We start from the raw sequence: 20062 nt of genomic DNA, 5'->3' as shown, positions 1-20062 counted from the left end.
AAGAACCATTACTTTAGTGTTTTAAGAAGTGCTGGAGAAAAATCTTTCCATGGTGAACAAAGGGAAGAGAAATGTCAGTGCCTGAAGAAAAAGAACGCCTTAATTGAGAGTGAATCAACCTCTGCCTCTGGCTGAATGTCAAAAGGTGTGATTGGAGATTGGCTGCAGATAATGAATAATTACATCAAAGTTGGGAGACTGCCTGTGTGTGTGTGCATGGAGTTTTGTCTGTGTTTCTGTGTACTGGCAGGTGCAGAGGTGTGTGTTCGCTCTTGCGTCAGTCTTTCACTCTCTCTGTGTGTGTGTGTGTGTGTGTGTGTGTGTGTGTGTGTGTGTGTGTGTGTGTGTGTGTGTGTGTGTGTGTGTGTGTGTGTGTGTGTGTGTGTGTGTGTGTGTGTGTGTGTGTGTGTGTGTGTGTGTGTGTGTGTGTGTGTGTGTGTGTGTGTGTGTGTGTGTGTGTGTGTGTGTGTGTGTGTGGGCGGTTGGTTTAATGTGTGCAGGGTATGTTTTGAATGAGGAAAAGCCAGCTGGTGCTATTTGAAATTCTCAGCCAGCGTCAGTGAGCTGAACACAATCAGTCCTGCCGTCTCCTCTTCCTATCACAGCATTTCAAAACAAAAGTACAACTTAACATTTTAAGCTAATTGAGGGGTCCATAACTCTCATGCTTACTCTGTAAAACCTTGTTTTTTTCCCCTTTTTCCTGATCAGGAAATCATTCAACCCATCAGAGCACATGACTCATCTTAGGATCTTTGCCTATTTATCATGCACGCATTTGGTGTCATGCTTAAAAATCTTATTCCCATGTAACCCATTGATTAAAAAAGGGGATCAAAGTGAAGTTCAGAGAGATATCTGTGGCATGACATTCTGTGATTGTATCACAGCTTCCACCTTCAGGATGTCACAAGTACGTGAAAAACTGCTTTTGAAGAAGTGTGAAGCAATTTTACCTCAGATGCAAGATTTCCTTTTTGGAACTTGAGAATTTGTCTATTTTTAGCAAGCAAGAGAACATACTTTTATGATAATCCTGACCACCTACTGGGTTCGAAATAGCTTCTTTTTTTTTTCACGCTCAGGTTAGTCAGGCTTATTTCGCCCTTCGGAGCATTGGCTCCTGAAATAAAATCCTTTCCTTGACCAATTAGCATTCCTTTTATACATCTTGCCATTGGCATTTTTAAATCTTTAATGGCTCCTAATTTTTCACCTTGTCTCTGGAAATGTTCTTGTTTCCTCCTTGCTTACAAGTTTCAGCATTGTTGTGGGCAGATTAAAGAAGGCGTACTAGCTGTAATGTGCTTTTAATATGCAGGAAGGTTGCGGCAAATACCTTGCACTTCCAACGGTATGACTTAATGTTGAGCTATTATTTTCTACTGCTTTTGTGCATTGGGATTGTCTGCATGGAAGAACATTAATCACACCAATTAAAGACTATAGCCTTAAGTCATGTAAGGATTGGCCTCTAGCCTTGTAGCTCTCATTCATTAACATGATAAGTTGAAGTAGGCGAAAAAGTGGCAGAAACAAAAACGTATTCAAAGTTCTTTCAGATTCAGGTGTTGCTGCTACTGGTTGCAATCCATGGCCAGATGCATAACTGGTTTAAACATTTGGAATAGGGTCAAACAATTACACAGCAACGAGCAGTTTTTTCTTTCAGATTCTTTCTTTTATGACCAATCCAAGAGGAGCATTTGATTGGTTTTTCCATTTCCAAACTGTCTGTGATCTTCCTCCATTCATGTCACTGTGTTTCTACTTCACCATGTCAAACAACAGCCGTCCATGGCCAGCCGAAGTCCATTCTTTCTAATAAATCCAATGATTTTGCCTCCCAAGGCTATGGTGGAGACGGTCAACAACCTGTTGCAGCCGCATGCGCAGGCTGCGTGGAGGGAGCTGAGCACCGGCGAGCAGCTGAGGGCGGCCACCATGCTGCTGGATACGGTGGAGCAGGGCGCTTTCGTGCTGGCTGACAACCTGCTGAAGACAGACATAGTGCAGGAAAACACCGACAACATCCGTGAGTATATGCCAATGGCGCTTCATTCGATTCTATTAAAACTGCTCAGTGGAGGTTACTTTGGGGAGTTTTCTGGCCAATCCAAAACATGGCTATTGGACTTCCTTGCCAAGGTTCAACTACCTAACTAAATATGTTTCTTATAACTTTAGTCCCCGCTCACTCATTGAAACAAGTATATGGTGGACGATGTATACTTTTACGCCGTCCACCTCCTAGTTGCATATAGCCAATGGGCAAAAAAAAAAAATCCATATTTACTGCGATTGTCGGCCTCTTTCATCTTTCATTTCCTTCATCTTCATTTCCTCAGGAAGCACTTTGAGATTTTCTACACTTAATAATATTAGTCCTTTTCCAAAGCGATCCTTCTAAACTTTTCCAGGGTGCTCACTCAAGACTCGCCTTTTCTCTACCTCGTCAGAGAGAAAGTGCAAACATCAGGGTCGTGAGGGGTCAATTTTGACTGATAAATACATTGGTGGAGGTTCAGAAAGTGCATGAACGTTTGCAACGACACAACCGGGGGTTGCTTTTCCGAACGAGCTACGTGTAGCTTAGCATGCTCGCCAAAGCCTGAAGCAGGAACGAGTGTTGTTATCCGGAAAAATGAGAAACAGTCCAATGTTCTCTTGTTTGATCACTTCCAGTCAGGAAATGGTGCCAGGCTCTACACACTGTAAATGTCAGTCTGAACACTGAAGGTTTAAACAATAAGCACACCGTTTTGTCGTAGAAGAGGAGTTTAAATAGCTAAATGTTTGTTTTCTTTTCGTTGAAGTGAAAGCAATAAAAAGGGTCTGCCAGAAAGCAAAGCACACTTTTAATTTGCTTGTCTTTGTCTGTGTGAGTTAACCAGTTTGGACTGAATTAAGTTAATTTCTCCTCAAGCTGCTGGGAAACTGATTATTTGCTCAGCTGGAGGAACACAGCATTGTCAATTATGATATTTAGGGATTTAGAAGCAACTTTTAAAGAGCAGAATTGTGTGGTTTACGGTCGTTGTGAGGTTTTCTTCTGACATTATTCTCTTGTGTTTCATCGTTCACCGGTCCGACCAGTTGAACGGGGGTTACAGAGTTCACCTCGTGCTATTGATCGGGGGCACTCTCGTATTGACAGCAGAGCTCCTGAGACTGCGGCGTTAGTGTGAAGGTCACTGGATTAACGCTTTCTCTTCTCACAGGAGGTTAAGTTCGGCAGTGATTCTTATTGCGGGTGGCAGGCTGCTGCTAAATTGACAATTATCTCAAATGATTGTGTTCATATTCACGTCGATTATTAGCCGGAATTAACCACTAGTCGCACAGATCAGGGCTCAGCGCTCATTATTGTGTGTAGAAACACCATGTGAGCAGAGATAATGGAACCTCTGTCATCAAACTATCATTTTACAAACTGGATGCATCAGAAAAGTCACATTTTATTGCATTCAGAAAGCATGAAAACGAATTGAATAACCATTAGTGGCTGAAGTCGCAAAGGGAATTAAGAAAAAAAAAATGTGATGGAGTGGCCCCCCTGTGCTCTTATATAAAAAGGGGGATTTTTTTTCCCCAAGTTCCTGTTACCATGGCAACCTAAAAAAAATATAGGTCTACTGACTTAAAGGCAAGTGTAAGGAGAATGATTAAAAAAAGGATTTTATTGTATCTGGCACACAATTCATCGGGGTATTAAGTAGATTCTGGGCTCGTTTGAGAGGGTCTGCTCAACTGGAGTGAGATTTTATAGCACATAGGGGTAGTCTGGTTAATTATGGGCTGGTGACATGTTTACTAGGCCTTATCTCTCTGTTTCTTTCCACCCAGTCCCTCACGCCATGCAAGGGTTGTTAAATGAGGACAAGGAGGCCCCCGGTTTAAACATTGGTAATCACCGCAGCTGCTAATTATTGATCACTCCCCTTGAATTACACCTTAAGTTAAGGCTTTTTATGTGCGCAGGTGCCGGCTATAGCTTTCACATGCATTCCACCCGGTGACACTTTCTCAATGTCAGGGCGAGCCAGCTTTAAAGTGCATCACTGAAGAGTAAAAAAGAAGAAGCCTCGTTCCGGGCCCATAATGAGATCTATTTTCTTGGCTTTGAAAGATATTTCCTTGCCCATTGTGTCTGTGTTTGTGTTTACACGTTGCGGCGCGTGTGCTCGTCGAGCAGCTTTGTCTGCGCCTCACTCCCCCTGCATGATAATCTCATGAGCAGATTTCTACCGATTAGCGTGTTATTTAGGCAGGCTTTGAAGGTATAGCCTCTGGGTCCAGCAACTACTATGGCATCAAAGAAAATTCCCCAAAGCCCATGGTAAGCTCTTTTACACAACCACACGGGGGGAAAGACAGGCGGAGAGGGGGAAGAAAAATGCTTTCTCTAGTCCAGAGGCGGGCCTAGAATCCTGGGATTGGTGAGCTCGCTGGGGTATTGTCTTTGCTAAGTTGAATGGGAATGTATCACCCAAACCCCCTGGCCTTTAAAAAAAAAAAAAGCACAAGAGAATCCTAATGCAGAGGTTTTTATTTCGTATTGTTTTAAGAGATGGGAAGCCTTGGTATGATACAAAGGGGGGGATTAAAAGTAGCCCTTTCTGAGCTTTTCATTGGCACTAACCTTTATCAAAGGCAGAGGTGTCATACTCTGCAGACATCACATCACCAGCTGAATGCCTCAGCAGGGCTTTAATCAGGTTTCTGTTTGCCACACGTGATGAAAATGTCTTTCAGGTTGAAAGCTAATCTGCCTGCCGGTCTATATGTTCGCTTTGGAAGCACGGTGTATTGGGGCATGGATAAGGCGAATGTAGTGTCCTGAAATGTATAGGTGTAGATGTTTAGAATTGACTGGTCGTGTTTGGAACCAACCTATATAGCCTGAGACTAAAATCAGTCGTCATTTTGAAGAAAATTCAATTACATTTCAATATGAGACGCCTCTATCAAGGCACAGCAAATGGTTTCATTTTGAGGGAGAGGCTGTCCAAATGAGGATAAACATGGCAGGACTCCTCATCCCTCAGAGGTCAAATTGTGAAAGATCCAAGGAGCTAACGGCACACTTCTTGGCAGAAATGGATGTCGAGGGTATGGATTTCTAAAAGCTCTGTTAATCAGGATGAAAAAAAAAAGAAAACAGCAGTTCTGTGAGATTTAGAGAACCGCAAAAAAAAAAAAATCACACAACAGCCCCAGGAACTTTGCTCAGAGCTCTGCTTCACGTTTCCATGACATCAGCATGCATCCACCTTTACACCTTTACAAAACAGTGGTACTGTACATCGACACACTTACTAGAAGGCTTTTTTACTTTGAGCTCAGGTGAGTGACTTTGGGTTGTGCAGATTTTGGCGACCCTGTGGACAATGTAACTCACTGTGTGTGACACCTACCCCCCCAGCACTGCTTAAAAGCACTAAATGTTACGACATAGAAATGAGACATCTTGTCGCTAATAGTCTTGTTGGATTTTTTTTTTAGATCAAATAGATCCACATTTATGTCAGTCTGTTGCATGACCAGCTCACAGGAGCTTTGAGAAATCAATAAGATGACACAACGTATTGGTTTGGAAATTGTTTGATTGATTATTAGTCCATTACACTAAGCATGGGCAGCATCTATGTCAGCAGTAATATTTAACACTTAACACTTAAACATTAGCCATGTCACAAATGATAATAAATATTGATAATAGTTGAACATTACATGGAAGTAAGGATTTCTTGTTTTGTCATCAGGTAACATACATTGTCAAGCTAAACTACATGGTTCCATCTGAACTGACGAGTAGGATGATTAGCCAATAGCAGCAGCTTGTTTGTTCATATCTGCAAACCACATTAGTGGGTACTTCTCACCTTTTTGTTTTTGGAATTTGACATTTGTGCATCTACTCCTCTGCACCTCCACCTGGCAGTGAATCAACGGACTCTTCGCAGCGCTTTGAGAGTTCATGTGACATTTCTGTATTCACACAGGTCACCGGTGCTTGAGAGTAGAGCACACTCCACTGCTTTATTAAACTCAATTGTATCTTGCCATAATAACGTTGATGGAATGAGCTTTTTTTTTTTCTTTCTTTTTTTTTTTATTCCATCCAGGCTCCTATCAGCAGCTCATTTCCCTCTGCTTTATGACGCTGGAGTCTTTGAACCGTAAATTAGGAGCCTGCTTCAGACACAACAGCTGTTGAGCTGCAGCAGCAGCAGCAGCAGCAGCGAGCTCGTCTTTACAAGCTGGTCTTTATCTCGTCTTTGTGCGGCTCGCTCTCAACGCTCCTCGAGACAAAAAGATTCCCTCAAATCGAGGCATCTTTTCACACAGCGGGCAAAGACGCCCCTTTGTTTTTACAGTTGAAGAGGAAACAATGCCACCTGAACACTTGATGGTAACTTGATTAAGATGCCTGTAGCAACAATCTAACCTCTCCTCCTCTGCAATCAGTAAAGGCAATGTTGCATTTAAAGCTTGTCACACATGCTTGGATTCCTAAAAAAAACAAACTACTTCTCGTAATATAAGAAACTGTTGTGCCTCTGCAGACAGCTAACAACAATGTCTGCAACCGTTTTTATCCTTACAAAAAAATGTGCATTTGTGTTTTGCATTTTACATAACTGCATGGTATACAAAAGAGACAAAGCACATCTATGTCTTCATTGCTCTTTGTCCTAAACATCCCGGCCTATGAGCCAACATTTCATACACATATTGATACTTTTTCAGTGGAGAAAAACAGGAAAAAGAGTCAGAATAAATATTCAGTGAAGAAGATTGAAGATTTTTTTAATAAAAGATGTGCAGCATTAACAATTCAGCAGATTGCAACACTTTATGTCTATCAGCCTGTGCAAAAACAAAGTTATTGATTATTGATTATTTCTTTCTTGTTCTGTTTTTTTTTTTTTTTTTTTTATCCGTGTAGAGCTGGAGGTCGCGAGGATGAGCACAGACGGGAATTTGCCGGATCTGAAGTTCCCACAAACTGGAGGACAGGGTAACTCCATCCACCTGTCAGCGAACACGCTCAAGCAGCATGGAAGAAACGGTGAGACCAAAAAATCTTTTATTTGTTTTTTTTTTGTTCAGTGTTCAGTCAGTGTAATATTCAGTTTGAATGTAAATTATCTGATTTTTAAAGCTAAATGTTATATGGCCGTGTTAGAAATTCTGCTTTACTTTCTGAGATTCCCCCCCCCCCCCCCCCCACCCACCCACCCACCCATATATGAGTGTGACATTGCATGGTGCTCCAGTCATTTCTTTGGTAGGAATATCATTACTGATGCCTGTGAATAACATTCAATTTGCTTCTCAAATCCTTGGTTGTGCTGCACATAAAGCACACCAATCGTTCTGCACTTTTCAAATAGCACCCTGGCTGTAGAATTAGTTCCACTCGAGCACTGCCTCTAAACTGTAAATGAGGCAGTTAGACACAATGCATAGCCATCCTCAGCCCCATTTTTAGACTTTATTATCAGCCCATGCAAATCAGAATCAACTCAAGCTGTGCCTGGTTCCCTCTCAGCTGGATGACTAAGAACATGTCCAGCCAGGCCCAGGCGGATCATTATACTGTAGCACGGCCCCCGTCATCCACCGCTATAGCACCCAAATAGTTTTCTTTTCATCTGGGTGAGCGATCTCAGACTCAGCGGGAGGGGGGGGGGGAGTGTGTGCTGAAAAGTGAGGCAACAGGAGGAGGAGAGAAATAAAGTAGAAAATCATTACAAGAAAAAGAACATCCTGGCTTTGTCAGAAAGCTAAACACATTCTTTCAATATCTTTCAATATTAAATTAAACTAACTTTTGACATTTTTTTTCTTTTGAAACTTTTGAGGCAGACCTGAGATTGGTTTCTTGTTCGGCGGTTTAATACAGCTTCTGATTTCTTCGCCTACAAAGCTTCAACAGAGCGATTATTTCCAGTATTCATTTTCATGAGTAACAGGACATCTTAAGTGTTACTATGGCAAAAAGGTAGAGGAAAAAAAACAACACTAATTGGCTGTTTATTTGCAATATTTGCATTATTAGGTTTATACTAAACTTTATGACTTTACGGGTTTGGACACTTTTTAGTTTCATGTTCTTTTACTCTGGAAAACAACAGGCGAGGGAATATTTCTAGTTCCATTTGAGGTTTGTCTCAATCTTAAAGCAATCAGTGACACAAAAGTGGACTTGCGGCTTTTCAGCAACACTTTGAATAAGACTGTTTTCTGTGTCAAGGTCACACTGAGCTTGTCATGGTCACAGTGACTGTAAGGCAGGTCTATAAAGACATTTCTTTTGAAGTTGCACTGGTTTGCTGCTGCTTCTACTAAACTTCAAATCTGTTTGTAAATGAATGGCAGGAGGGACATTGGCTGCTTCTGGTCCATTTCAACGGCTGAATCAACAACCCCCTGTCTTAAAGCACCTCAAGTTTTGTTTATAAAAGCTGCACTTGTCAGCAGCACCTTTCGGAATAGTTTGAACTCCCTCACATATACATATCTTTGATATATTCTTGTGTTTGAGTGAAAGGAAATCCTCCACCTTGGTGTAAAATTCTTTACAAACTGTGGTATTGTTGCAGAAAATTAGCCGACATCTTGGTAGAATGAGATTACCACATACTGTCTCCGAGTTCCACTTGTGACAAACTAAAACGTTTTTCCCTGACTGTCGTCTTGCAGGTGAGATCAGGATAGCATTCGTCCTGTACAAACACATTGGGGTTTACCTCTCCACTGAGAACGCCAGCATTAAACTGGGCAGCGAAGCGATGGCGACCAATTACTCCGTCATTGTCAACTCCCCAGTGATCACAGCTGCCATCAACAAGGACTCTAACAAAGTCTACCTCTCTGACCCTGTCATTTTCACCATCAGACACCTACAGGTAATTTTCTGTCTCTTTTGTCTGCGCTGTGATTTCTGCTTTGATGTGACTTCCCCCTTCATTTTGATATCATTTCTGTCATTTTCTTTTTCTTTTAATGAATTTTCTTTGATCAAACCCTTTTTATCAAAATCTCCTCTGCCCCTGAATTGCAACCAAAAAAAAAAAGTGCCAATCCCATCTCAAAGCAAGAAAAATCAAGTTGTTTTTTGAAAGAAAGATGTGGAAAAATTTGATTATGATGCTCACAAGGTGACGCCGCAGATGATTTGTGTTTGTTTCTCAGTCGGAACAAACAGCAGCCTGATCTCCTGAACAAACATCAGTCCTATTGAGCCTCACTGGAGGCTGCTTAGTCAGTGCCAGGAGTCGCGACTTCTCCCTCCTGACTACATTATCTTCTCCACACTCTACCACCCTCGAAATATCCCTGTTTTGTCTACAAACGGCGCCTTCAGCGATTATCGGGATGTTGAACAACCATGAGAGAATTGCAGCGGGGTCTCATGTGTAGGAGGGAACCTGGAAGGAAGCAACAATGGCAGAAAAGAAAAAAAAAAAACACAGAGCGTAGAGGGAGAGAGAGTAAAAGTATGGTAGCTCATAGGTGTAAAAAGTAAATGCTTGGAAAATGTCAGGGGGCGATGTCAGCGCAGTTATTGCTGCTCACTGCCTGACTCATCTGTTTTAAGTGAAATTAGTCATTTGGATTCAGTAATTTTACTGTTGGTCTAATGTTGGGGCACTGACTCTTTTATACCCTTTTCTTGCTCAGATCAAGTCTTCTCAATAAAAAAGTGCCCTTTCGGATAAGAGTGTTTTCTGCACAAGCTTTACTTTTTGCTCTTAACCCTTGAGAGCACCAGAAGAGCTACCGCTTTGATAGCTATTTTATCACATCAAAGTTAAGTACACAAAAAAAAAAAAAACAGCACTATGGACTCTGGAATAAAAAAAATATAAATCTGGCTTCTTAAATGAATTGGGAGCAATAGCCTACTGGTGTTTTGCATAAAGAGCCCTCGCTCTGCTCCATCAAATCAAAAGCTCCCTTTTCTCTGGTAAACTGATCAACCAATCAGAGGTGTTGTTAAGGGAACACTGATTGGCTCGTCTCTGCTTTTAAAGCTCCGTTGTGGAAACAACATTCTCCCTGTCTTTTTCCAGGGATGAAACATTTTCAATTGATGTTATACTATGAACTACAACTTTTTTTTAATTTTATATATATATGTATGTATATATATATATATATATATATTTGAACCAAAGATGATTTCTGATTATTCTGATCATCTTAATTGTAGAGTCATGAGCAGGAAAATGTCTTTTTATCCATAATTATACAGACCTGGTTTGGATTTATTTGATTTTAAAGCTGAAAATAATAAATGATATCATGCTATAAAAATACAGGAAGGCACTTTGGCATGGTCTCTGTGCCTTCTACACCTTTTTAGTAGGACAAAATAGTCTTGGGTACCTTTTCAGCTCTGCAGCCAGGCTAACAGAGATCATTTAGATATGTATTATTATATTTGTAACAGTTTCATTAGCTTCTGTCATCATGATACAATCCTAAAGATTAGAGACAAAATGAGTTACTACCAGCCCTAAACTGGTGAGAATGAATCCTCAAACGATAGACTTATATCTAACCTTAACTTTATATATCAAATGGATTGATTGATGGATTGACTAAAAATAAGAATAAGATGATCATCTTCAAAATGAACCTCTATTAGGGTAAACAGTGTTTCTTGTTTTCTGTCTTCTCACAATCACTCCCTCCTCTCAAGCGTGATGGTTCGGATCACTGGTCTTCTGGGATGATGATGTGTCCTCTAGTTATTGTTTTGCTTCCTTGCCTCGCCACTTAATGGGACCAATTAAAGCCATTAGTGGGACGGAGGGTCATCCTATCTCCTTGCTGTGCGATATTTTACACAGGGTTTTGGATGTGTGAAGGGGAAAGTCAATCAGCTGCAAATTTGCATTCACAGAGGATGAACCTTATTAGACTAATTACCTTACAGCGAGTGTGAAACTATGAGGAACTACAGCTCCTTCTCGTGTTTAAAGCACGAGAAAAAGACGTGTTTAACCGTGTGTAATCTCCTTTGTTTGCAGAGCCGTACAAAAGAAATTGAGCTCAAGAGGGATCTTTTTTTTATCAGCAGTGATGTTTTGTTGTGCCTCGTTCTCAGTGTCGTGGATTATTTTTTTTTCTAAAATGGCGAGCTGGATAGCGGGGGAAGGCGTGCACGTCGTTAGAGCCGTCGCCCTGGTGCAGACAGCAGCGGTTCCCATTAAACAGTGGGGCAGACCATTCACACGCAGGGAAAGTTAAAGAGAAAGGTCAAATCACACAATGAAAAAGAGGCATGGGGCCGCTCGATGCTGGATGATAGTTAAACAACAAATCGCTTTCGAAATTGATGCCCATAGCCGCGGGAGAAATTAGCTTTTTGATGTATTTATGCTGCAAACAAAGGAGAATAAAAAATGAACAGCTAATGGGTAAATCACCACAAAACCTTTTTTAAAACTTCCTTTTTTAAGTTCCATTGTGTCTAATTCTGTTCATTTATTTATGCTTTTTTTTGCCCTCTAACAGCAATCCGAGGAGAACTTCAACCCCAACTGTTCCTTTTGGAGTTACTCCAAGAGAACCATGGCCGGTTTCTGGTCGACGCAGGACTGTCGCTTGCTAGGCACCAACAGGACTCACACCACATGCTCCTGCACCCATCTAACCAATTTCGCCGTCCTAATGGCCCATGTGGATGTCAAGGTAGGCCAGCTTCCTCCCCCCCCCCCCCCCCCCCTTGCTTTAAAGTTCAATTTACTAGAAAGATATAAAACACATTGATCCATCCTGTGTAACTCAGCCGGTCCAATTCAAGATGATTTGGTTGACAAGAAAAGTAAGGTCAGGAGAGTGTAAAGCATTGTAAAACAAAAGGCATCTCTTTTATTGCATGTTTTTTTTTTATTTCTCCTGCTTTTTAGTGCAGACGGTGAAAGAGACTGAAGAGTTTTTTGACCTTCACAGCACTTTTTAGACTAACATTTAAAGTGCCAATGCACAAACACTACTCATACAGTTTTAACCAATGACCCTGTCTCTGTAAAGTGGGTATCGATTGTGGTCATCTCAAAGCGCCAATGTGTGAACTAGACCTAATATATGAAGGGCTCCAATCTGTGGTGTGTTTTGTGCACAAAGCCTTTAAGAGCAGAACTTTAGAGCATTTCTTTAAAGCATATTTTCTATGCTATATCTATTTTCTATGGGTTTTTTTGGCATGATGAGCATTCTTCAAAACAGAAATGTCTTTTTACTACCTCTCTTTGCCTGGCCACATTTTGAGGGTGTTCATTGGGTAGTGGCGGTATGGAAATTGATCCGTTTGAATCTGATCACTATCACTAAATAAACCAGACTTGTAAATGTTTGACAAATATTGTATTGTTATTTTTTAGTGTTTTTCATGGTAAAACATTTACCATAGTTAGCCTTCTATGTTGCCATGATCTACTCCCCAAAAGATTGACTCTTGTTAGTAAGTAATGCTCCCAATCATCTAATTTGTAAAATATGCTTAGATTTTAAGTGAGAGATTGTTTAGCCTATGTGTTAACTGTGCAAGAGTTGATTAACTTAGCATAAAGTCTGGGCTGCAGTGTGATACAGGTAGCCATAGTCTTAAAGAATTATATTTTAAGAAAATCATCTTCTCCAAATCTCAAAAATTAACACAAGAGAAAGGTGTTTGGGCTATAACTATGGAGCAAGTTTTGCTAGCTCTAAGCTAACTTTTAGGAAAATTTCATGTCTAATTCAAATTAATGTTTTTTTTTTCTTTATACATGTAAGCTGTTTAATTCTCTTGCCTCACATTAGCTAAGGTATTACCACTTCAGTGCACTGGCTCTTACTTTAAAGCTAGCTCAGCTTGCTAGCTTTAGGCTAGCCAAGCTAACTACAAAGACAAGAAGCAGGGAAACTGCTAGCCTGGCTCTTACCTTACCCCTACCAGCAACTCTTAAATGCAGTTATTTACACAATATATTCTCTTTGTTTGTTTTTTTTCAACAAACTGAAAACTGATAAATTGCAAATTTTATCCTAAGCTTATCTAATGAAATACTTTTTATAGTCTAAAACTATAGAAGTGTTTCAGTTATTCACAATTGGATTCATCCGGTTGAACCCAAAGCCTTATATCAAGATTTGTTCTTACTCCCTGCCGTTTCTATTTGCTTCTTTTTGTTCATGCATGGATGCGCTTATTTATTAATGTTAGTATAGAAATGAGAAAAGGAAAACATTTTCATTGTATCCCTGTCCTGCAGCATTCTCTCAGTGCACCATTAGTTTGTTTGCCTGCAGGGTAGCCACTGAGCAAAGTGAAATGAGTACTAAAGTGTGATGTGGAGTGCTGGAGAGCAGTTAATTGGGAGGTGCTAATGGAAGTTGTTTTGAAAAAAAAAAGAAAAGTAAATTGTAATTTTGCTGTTTGATTTGTGTGGAATGATTATTGATGGCAGCTCTTACAAAGCTGAAAAAAAAAGAGGGAAGGTGACAAGGCTGTTGGAAATGAAAAAAAATCTACGGAATTGGAGGGTGAGAAGGTACTTGAATTGGCGGTCAGGGAAGAAGCTGTGCCTGACGGACGGTTTAATTATTTCTGTCACTTGAACTTTAAGGAAGTAGCTGCTGACAGAGGGGAGTAGTTCTTTGTATCTGGTCGGGAATCTGTCTCTGCAGAGTCTCTCTTAAAAAAAAATCTCCGAACACTGTCACAGTTGGCCTTCGCCCATGAAACCGGTTGACCTTTCTTCACCTTCATTTTATTCCTTCATCAAACTCTCTTTTTTTTTTTTTTTAACACAAAGACACAATGCACAAAAAAATGTAAAGCTAAATCTAAAATTCACAGTTTTTTGCCCCACACAACATTCCAATTGGAGAAGATGGCTCACAAAGTGTGGTTTACCTCCAGCTAGAGAGAGCTGCTGTTTGTCAGCGAGCAGCATGACTTTTGGACCCACTAAGCTCTCTGCAGGGCTGCAGCCGAGTCTGGAATAGAGAGGGAGTCGCAAAGAATGGAAGCCTTGACGCGATGAAAGCAAAGAAGGAAAGAAGAAAAAGGGGGGGAAAAGGATGAAGTAAAAGGGGGGCTTTCAGTCAAGTCAATCCCTAACATTTTGGAATGCCTGCATTCACTCGAGGAAAGTGGACTGTAGTTACACCCTGTTGCTGAGTGATTTCTTTTCTTTCCTATTTCTTTATCTTTTCCACTTGGATGTTATAAAAGGCAGTTTGTTGGAAGGTGCCACTAAATGGGAGATACAGAGGCTTTTTATTTGACAAACTGTCATCGTGTTGTGTGCGAGAACACAGCGAACAGAGGCAAAGAGGGTGCATGAGAGAGAGACAGAGAAAAAAAAATGTCATAAAATTGAGGAGAATATCTGTTTTTGTATCCATGGCAACAGAACATGCCACTGCTGATCTCTGCATTGTTATTACTCATTACCCTCAGAGCAACAGATTATATTCCAGCCTTGTTTATTTCTCTGTGGCATCTCAGAGTGCAGGAAAAAAAGAAGATGCGGATGCTGTAATTACAATTTTACATTGGAGAACCGAGGCTTGCTACACCACCACCATAATCTTTCATCTCGTTGTATTTTTGTCTCAGCCGCTGGATCGAACGTTAGTTGGTAATAATGACAGTGTGAGATTCAGAGATCTTTATGTTCAGCTTAATAAGCTGTCTGCCTGTGGTATTATGTTTTGATCATGGAGTTATGATTGCATTCAAAGTGCCACATACTTCACGCAAATTAGAGGGGGCAAAATGTTTCTGCTTGTTCGTGTGACATTTTGAGCGCTGTCATTTTGTCCTTAACGGCAATTTAAAGTTGCTGTAGGGTTGTGGGCGCTTGCATTTCTACAGCGTGCATTGCATATTCAGCTTTTGTATGGTATAAAAAAAAGAAAAATGAGTCTGTTTGGAAAAGTTGGTTTTGGAGACATTGTTGTTGGGAAACATTTACTATTAAGCTGTTTATTAATTAGGCGGTGTTAGTGGTCGGTGTGTGCGCCTCATGTCTGGAGGCCTCCAAGCAGGCAGCCCAGGTTCCAATCCGACCTGTGAAACTCTATTCACCGTCCTGTCTCTAAATAAAGGCATAAAAGCCCCCAAAAATAATCACAAATCATATCAGTCACGCACTACAAAAGCAGCCTACAAAAGCTCTTATAAGGTATTACTGAGTAAATCCCCACTACTTTTAGACCAAGTATTTCCAACCAAACTAACAAATGTGCACTTGTATGCTTTGAACAATAAGTATCTTTAATTACAGTGAAACCTGACGTTGATTCTCAGTGGGATTTACATTACGTTAAGTCAATCAGCTAGTTTCAACAGGTGGTGTTTCAAGACTGTTTGGAACGAGGTTGGCCTAACTGTGGCATTTACATATGGAGGGGGGTGTACAGTATAGGAAGCACACACACTTCAGAATAGTATGTATCTTCAAAAGTCTTAGAAGGTTCCAACAACAGGAACTTTTTTTTTTTAAATGATTTATTGTTAGGCGTTTTGTGCCTTTATTGTTGAGATGTGACAGTGGATGGAGTCAGAAATCAGGGAGAGAGAGAGAGTGGGGAATGACATGCGGGGAAGGAAGCCACAGGTCGGACTCGAACCCGGGCCGCCCGCTTGGAGGACTACAGCCTTCATACATGGGGCGCGCGCACTAACCAATGCGCCACCAGCGCCCCACCAACAAAAGGAACTATAATATTTTGACAAATGCTACAAGCCTCTCAAACCACAGCCCAATAGGCAGTATGAATTTAAGTCCCACATGTGACCAGGCATGCACCTCAATATCCTAAACTGTGGCGGGTTGTATGCCTTGTTAGAGGCACCCAACAAATTTCAGGCAGAGGTGATGCCACCAGGTCATCCTCTGCAAACACCACTGTATTATAATAGTTACTAATCCAAATATTAGGGTGGATCTCGGTTGAAAAATTGCATGCTTCTAAATATGTTTAGAGCCTTGCTTCTCTCTAATGCAATGTTCTGAACCCAAGAACCCAATGTGATATCTTTTTCAACTTGCAGTCTTGCAAAAATTCAACCAAGGCCCTCCTATTTTTCAGGAGTATCTGTCAGATAAAGAGGATCAGGTAACCGCCACTTAGGCGATCACAAGGGCATCGAGTGCCATCGCCGCTGCCGTCGTTGCCACTTGAGCTCTTTGTTTGCTAATTTTGAGCTATCTAGCCGGAGAGCTGATGCCTTTGATTGATCCTTCAATCCGAGCTGAGAAGCGCCGTGGGCCGCATAAACAAATTAAAACTGTACTCACAGATGGCAGCTGCATGCGAGAGATTATATGACTCTTTTGTATCTTTTTTTTTTTCCAGAATGATTGCAAACCGGAATTTGTTTTTGTCTTGTTTGAGCCAGTGATGTGAGTGTGGGTGTGCTTTCATGTGACTTTGCAAAGAACACAGATGATTCCAACCCTGAGATGTCCTCTTACGAGGCCTTGAGTCATTTTACTGCAGAGGAAGATGTTTAGAAAAGTACTTCAAATAAATTCACTCCACTTCACTTGATATAGCGCGACATGATACAGCCTTTCAGTTGGTGGTTTTGACTTGGTCACAGCGTGAGCATTTCATAGTGAATGGTTTGACCTCAATATGCCGCCCTGACACCGTGGCAGTGGTGATGTCAGCCTGTTTTGATGAACTGATAAGCCTCTTCAGTTGCATAAAACCTTTCTGGGTCACTTGGTCTTGCCTCAGAAGAAGAAGCTCATTGACCATCACAAAGACACACCATGGAAAGCTGCTATTTCATCCTTGTCTCCTTTGAATCATACTGTTCAATTCCCTTACTGCCCATGCTCACACTAGCTCTTGGGGCTCCTAATTGGACTCTTCCCTTTTGGATTTAAGTCCACCATTAGTGAAGACGGCTTGAGGGCATTTGAATAAAAATATATGTATTTTAAAATGTGGGCTAAAGTACAAGCCCCAGTGCAAGACATACAGACCTGCTCTGGTTTTACCTTCAAGCCATTCTTTACGTAGACGACGGGTGTGCTTAGGTTGGCCCCAGGGAGGCGTTGAGATACTGGTAAGTGGCACTAGTCCCGACAGACCAGTAAATATAAATCAATGGCGCATCCCACTGGATGATGGAGAGGGTGGTATTTGGGTACCATTCATCTATGTCCTGATAGAACATCCCCAAATTGGCGCCATCAGCTTGTAACCATGACGGGAAAGGACATTCAAGGTTATTTGTTGTGCGATGTTGCACATACACACGGTGCAGTGCAAAGGAGACAGTTCAAAATAAATCGACTTATTTGGGGGGGGAGGTATGAATGGAGAAGATGGGAGGCAGCATAAAGCACCATAGCGTCCTGAAGTCCTGCTTGGGCGTTACATCATTGTTATTGTAGCTTTGAACACAGTGGGACATTCTGTGCATGTGCTGAACGTCAACTCGCTGGAATCGCTCTCCCACTCCTTTTTTTTTTGAAAATGTGACAATTTTGCCAGGACCCCTGATTCATGCGCCCTCTCTCTGCAACTGTTCCTCATCCCGGTGCAGATCATAAATCCTCGGTCATACCGGAGGTGAACTTGTCACATGACTCCCTGCAGTGGGGCCACTACCCCTTAGCACGACTGTCTGCCCCGCCTGACTGTATTTCATGAGTCAAAGCCGAGCTCTGGAGGCATATAGGGAGATTTATGCATTTTAATTGGATTGGCTTCATGGCCTCAGTTCTTTGAGGTATAAAGGATTGCCGCTCTGTTCTCTTCGGCACTTCCAACCTCTTACGCATTTCATTGGACTAGTTCAGGAGATTTCAGCTTTGGTTGTTATGGTAATTCAGTGCGTATGTCAGGTTCAGATGGCTCGGCCAAGATGACCAGTATGCGTTGCAAAGAGGCCTCGGTGCCTCGTCTGCTCCTCCTCGTCAGAACGCTCGAATGCCCGGAAATCTTATTCTGCGCTTTGTGTGAGCAGATCAGGGCCCGAGCCAATCTCCTCAGGCATCCGTCTGGAATGAAAAAAATATGTGTGTTTAAGAAATAAAAGAAAAATGTAGCAGAGAAAGATTGGAAGACAAATGGAATGTGCACAAACCCGCCTGGCCCCGCTAAGTAACACGGATGCTGTATGACTCGGCCGCCCCCTGTGACACAGCCAGTGAATTTCAGAGCAAATTACGTCTGCCCACTTTAGAGACCTCGACACTGATTCCCATCATGGAGGCTTGTCGGCGTGAGGTTAGGTGTGGAGGCTCTGCAGATCACATCATTTGCCATCCTGCCTGGGCAGAACCGTCGCTATAAAGGGAACTCTCCAGGAGAGACATTGTTCCTGGCGATGTCTCAGCCATCATCCACCTCGCAGAACAAAGAAATCATTCTGCAGTAAATCCATCACCCAGGTGTAGATACACTCCATGGCTTTCTTTTACTGTTTCTACAGCTTTGTCTCCTTTTCTCTCTCTTCCTCTGTGGCCTTCTCTTTCTCTCTGACCCGGCTGTTCTCCAATTGAAGGTGAGATTGTGATGGATAGAGCCTGCAGCCACTGCACAGCTCGCTCGCCCAGGAGACCTCAGGGTACTTTCAAAATGTACCACCCACCCACATCTATACCTATGGAACACAGAAAACAGACTTCTATGTCACATCCGAGCACAAACATCAACATCTGTTGCCAGCCACTGTGTAGGCAACCCTCTAAAGTACTGATGCTCACTTCCACACACACATACACACACAGGCGTCTGCTCTATATAACATCTTGCCAACCCTCCGACGTATACACAACGGCTCATCAGGCAGGAAAATCAAACGCGGCGCTCTCCCCAGACTCAAGGAGCACTGCGGCTGTTATTGTACCAGAGCCCCTTAATGATCAGCATCTGTTCCCCTTCTCTGCTAGTGTTAGCAGTGCTGCCACTAAACAAGGCTTTTGTGCAATACTTCATCCCCCCTAAGTTTCCTCACTTTGACTGGAGGGGATGAAAGATAAAGAAGAAAGAAAGAAAGAAGAAAAAAAATACGCATAGATGTTGATGTGGTCTATCTCTTTCCGTGCCGCCACGAAAAAAAAATACTGCTGACTGTGGGCGAAGTATGATTTAAAGAGGTGCTTGTTTGAGATTCATATTAGACTTATAGTGTGCTTTTGCAGCCATATTTCTCAACATAAGCAAATATTTTTTTTCTTGAGTGTCTCTGACGCTGTAGCTCCGGGTCATGTATTATTTGCTGGAGGGCACAGTCTTTGAATCAAACATCAAACAACCAAAGTCTAGAGGTTAATATACAGTGTCAGTGCTTGATGTAAACAAAGTTAAAGGGAGTTGCTGTTGCACTTGTGTAGAGGTTTTTTTTTTTTCAGCCTGTCAAAAGCTAATTAACTGTCTGCCTTTGAGCGTCTTTAAGTTGTTCTGTGTTTAAAATAATGCGTCACTTTAAAACTCAAAGTTACACCCAGGCAATCCTGAAGTCCCAGTAGAGATAACTTGTCATTTCTGGAGAGGTTGGCATATTTATCTGAACCTCCCTCCACCACTTCCCATCCACTTGCAATTTTCCCCTCCATTTTTTTTTAAATCAATGCCCAGCAGGCTGAAAAAGAAAACTATCCCTTTGGGAAATTAGGAAGCCTCAAAAGCTGACCAAAGTGTTTGGATGCAGTGATTATGTTTAATTAATTAATCAAGATGTCACACTCTGATTCCTGTCCAATTGTTTTTTTTATTATTTATTTATTTATTTATTTTGACATGTTAAAGGCACATACTGGTGGCCTGATTCATGTTTTGGCATCTCTCTTGGCAAGTCTTTGCTCTACCACTGGAAGCATGATGAATTGTCAGTCGACAGTGCTGTTCATTATACTAGATGTGAACTGTAAAGACAATCTAGGAATCTGCTTGTTGTTGAACGATTTTGATCTTTTAGAGAAATGTAATCATACCTTGATGTCAGTTGAAACTCCACAGTCAAGTATGATAAAATCAAGATAACACTCCAAACCCGACAGACCCCATGACGATTGATCATGAA

The 20062-nt window shown here is 41.6% G+C and overlaps 1 protein-coding gene across 1 annotated transcript in view; it reads left to right on the top strand.

The window, feature by feature from the left end:
- LOC132958274 (adhesion G protein-coupled receptor L3-like) overlaps nt 1-20062 on the top strand; it is a 220426-nt gene that overhangs the window by 166960 nt on the left and 33404 nt on the right. The window contains exons 12-15 of the mRNA XM_061031001.1: nt 1852-2035; nt 6953-7075; nt 8713-8918; nt 11536-11712. Coding sequence (XP_060886984.1) covers nt 1852-2035; nt 6953-7075; nt 8713-8918; nt 11536-11712 — 690 coding nt within the window. The remainder of the gene's footprint in view (nt 1-1851; nt 2036-6952; nt 7076-8712; nt 8919-11535; nt 11713-20062) is intronic.

This window comes from Labrus mixtus, chromosome 23 (assembly GCF_963584025.1).
Source record: "Labrus mixtus chromosome 23, fLabMix1.1, whole genome shotgun sequence".
Lineage (NCBI taxonomy): Eukaryota > Metazoa > Chordata > Actinopteri > Labriformes > Labridae > Labrus > Labrus mixtus.
The sequence above is the reverse complement of the archived record's forward strand: the minus strand, read 5'-3'. Positions and strand labels throughout refer to the sequence as shown.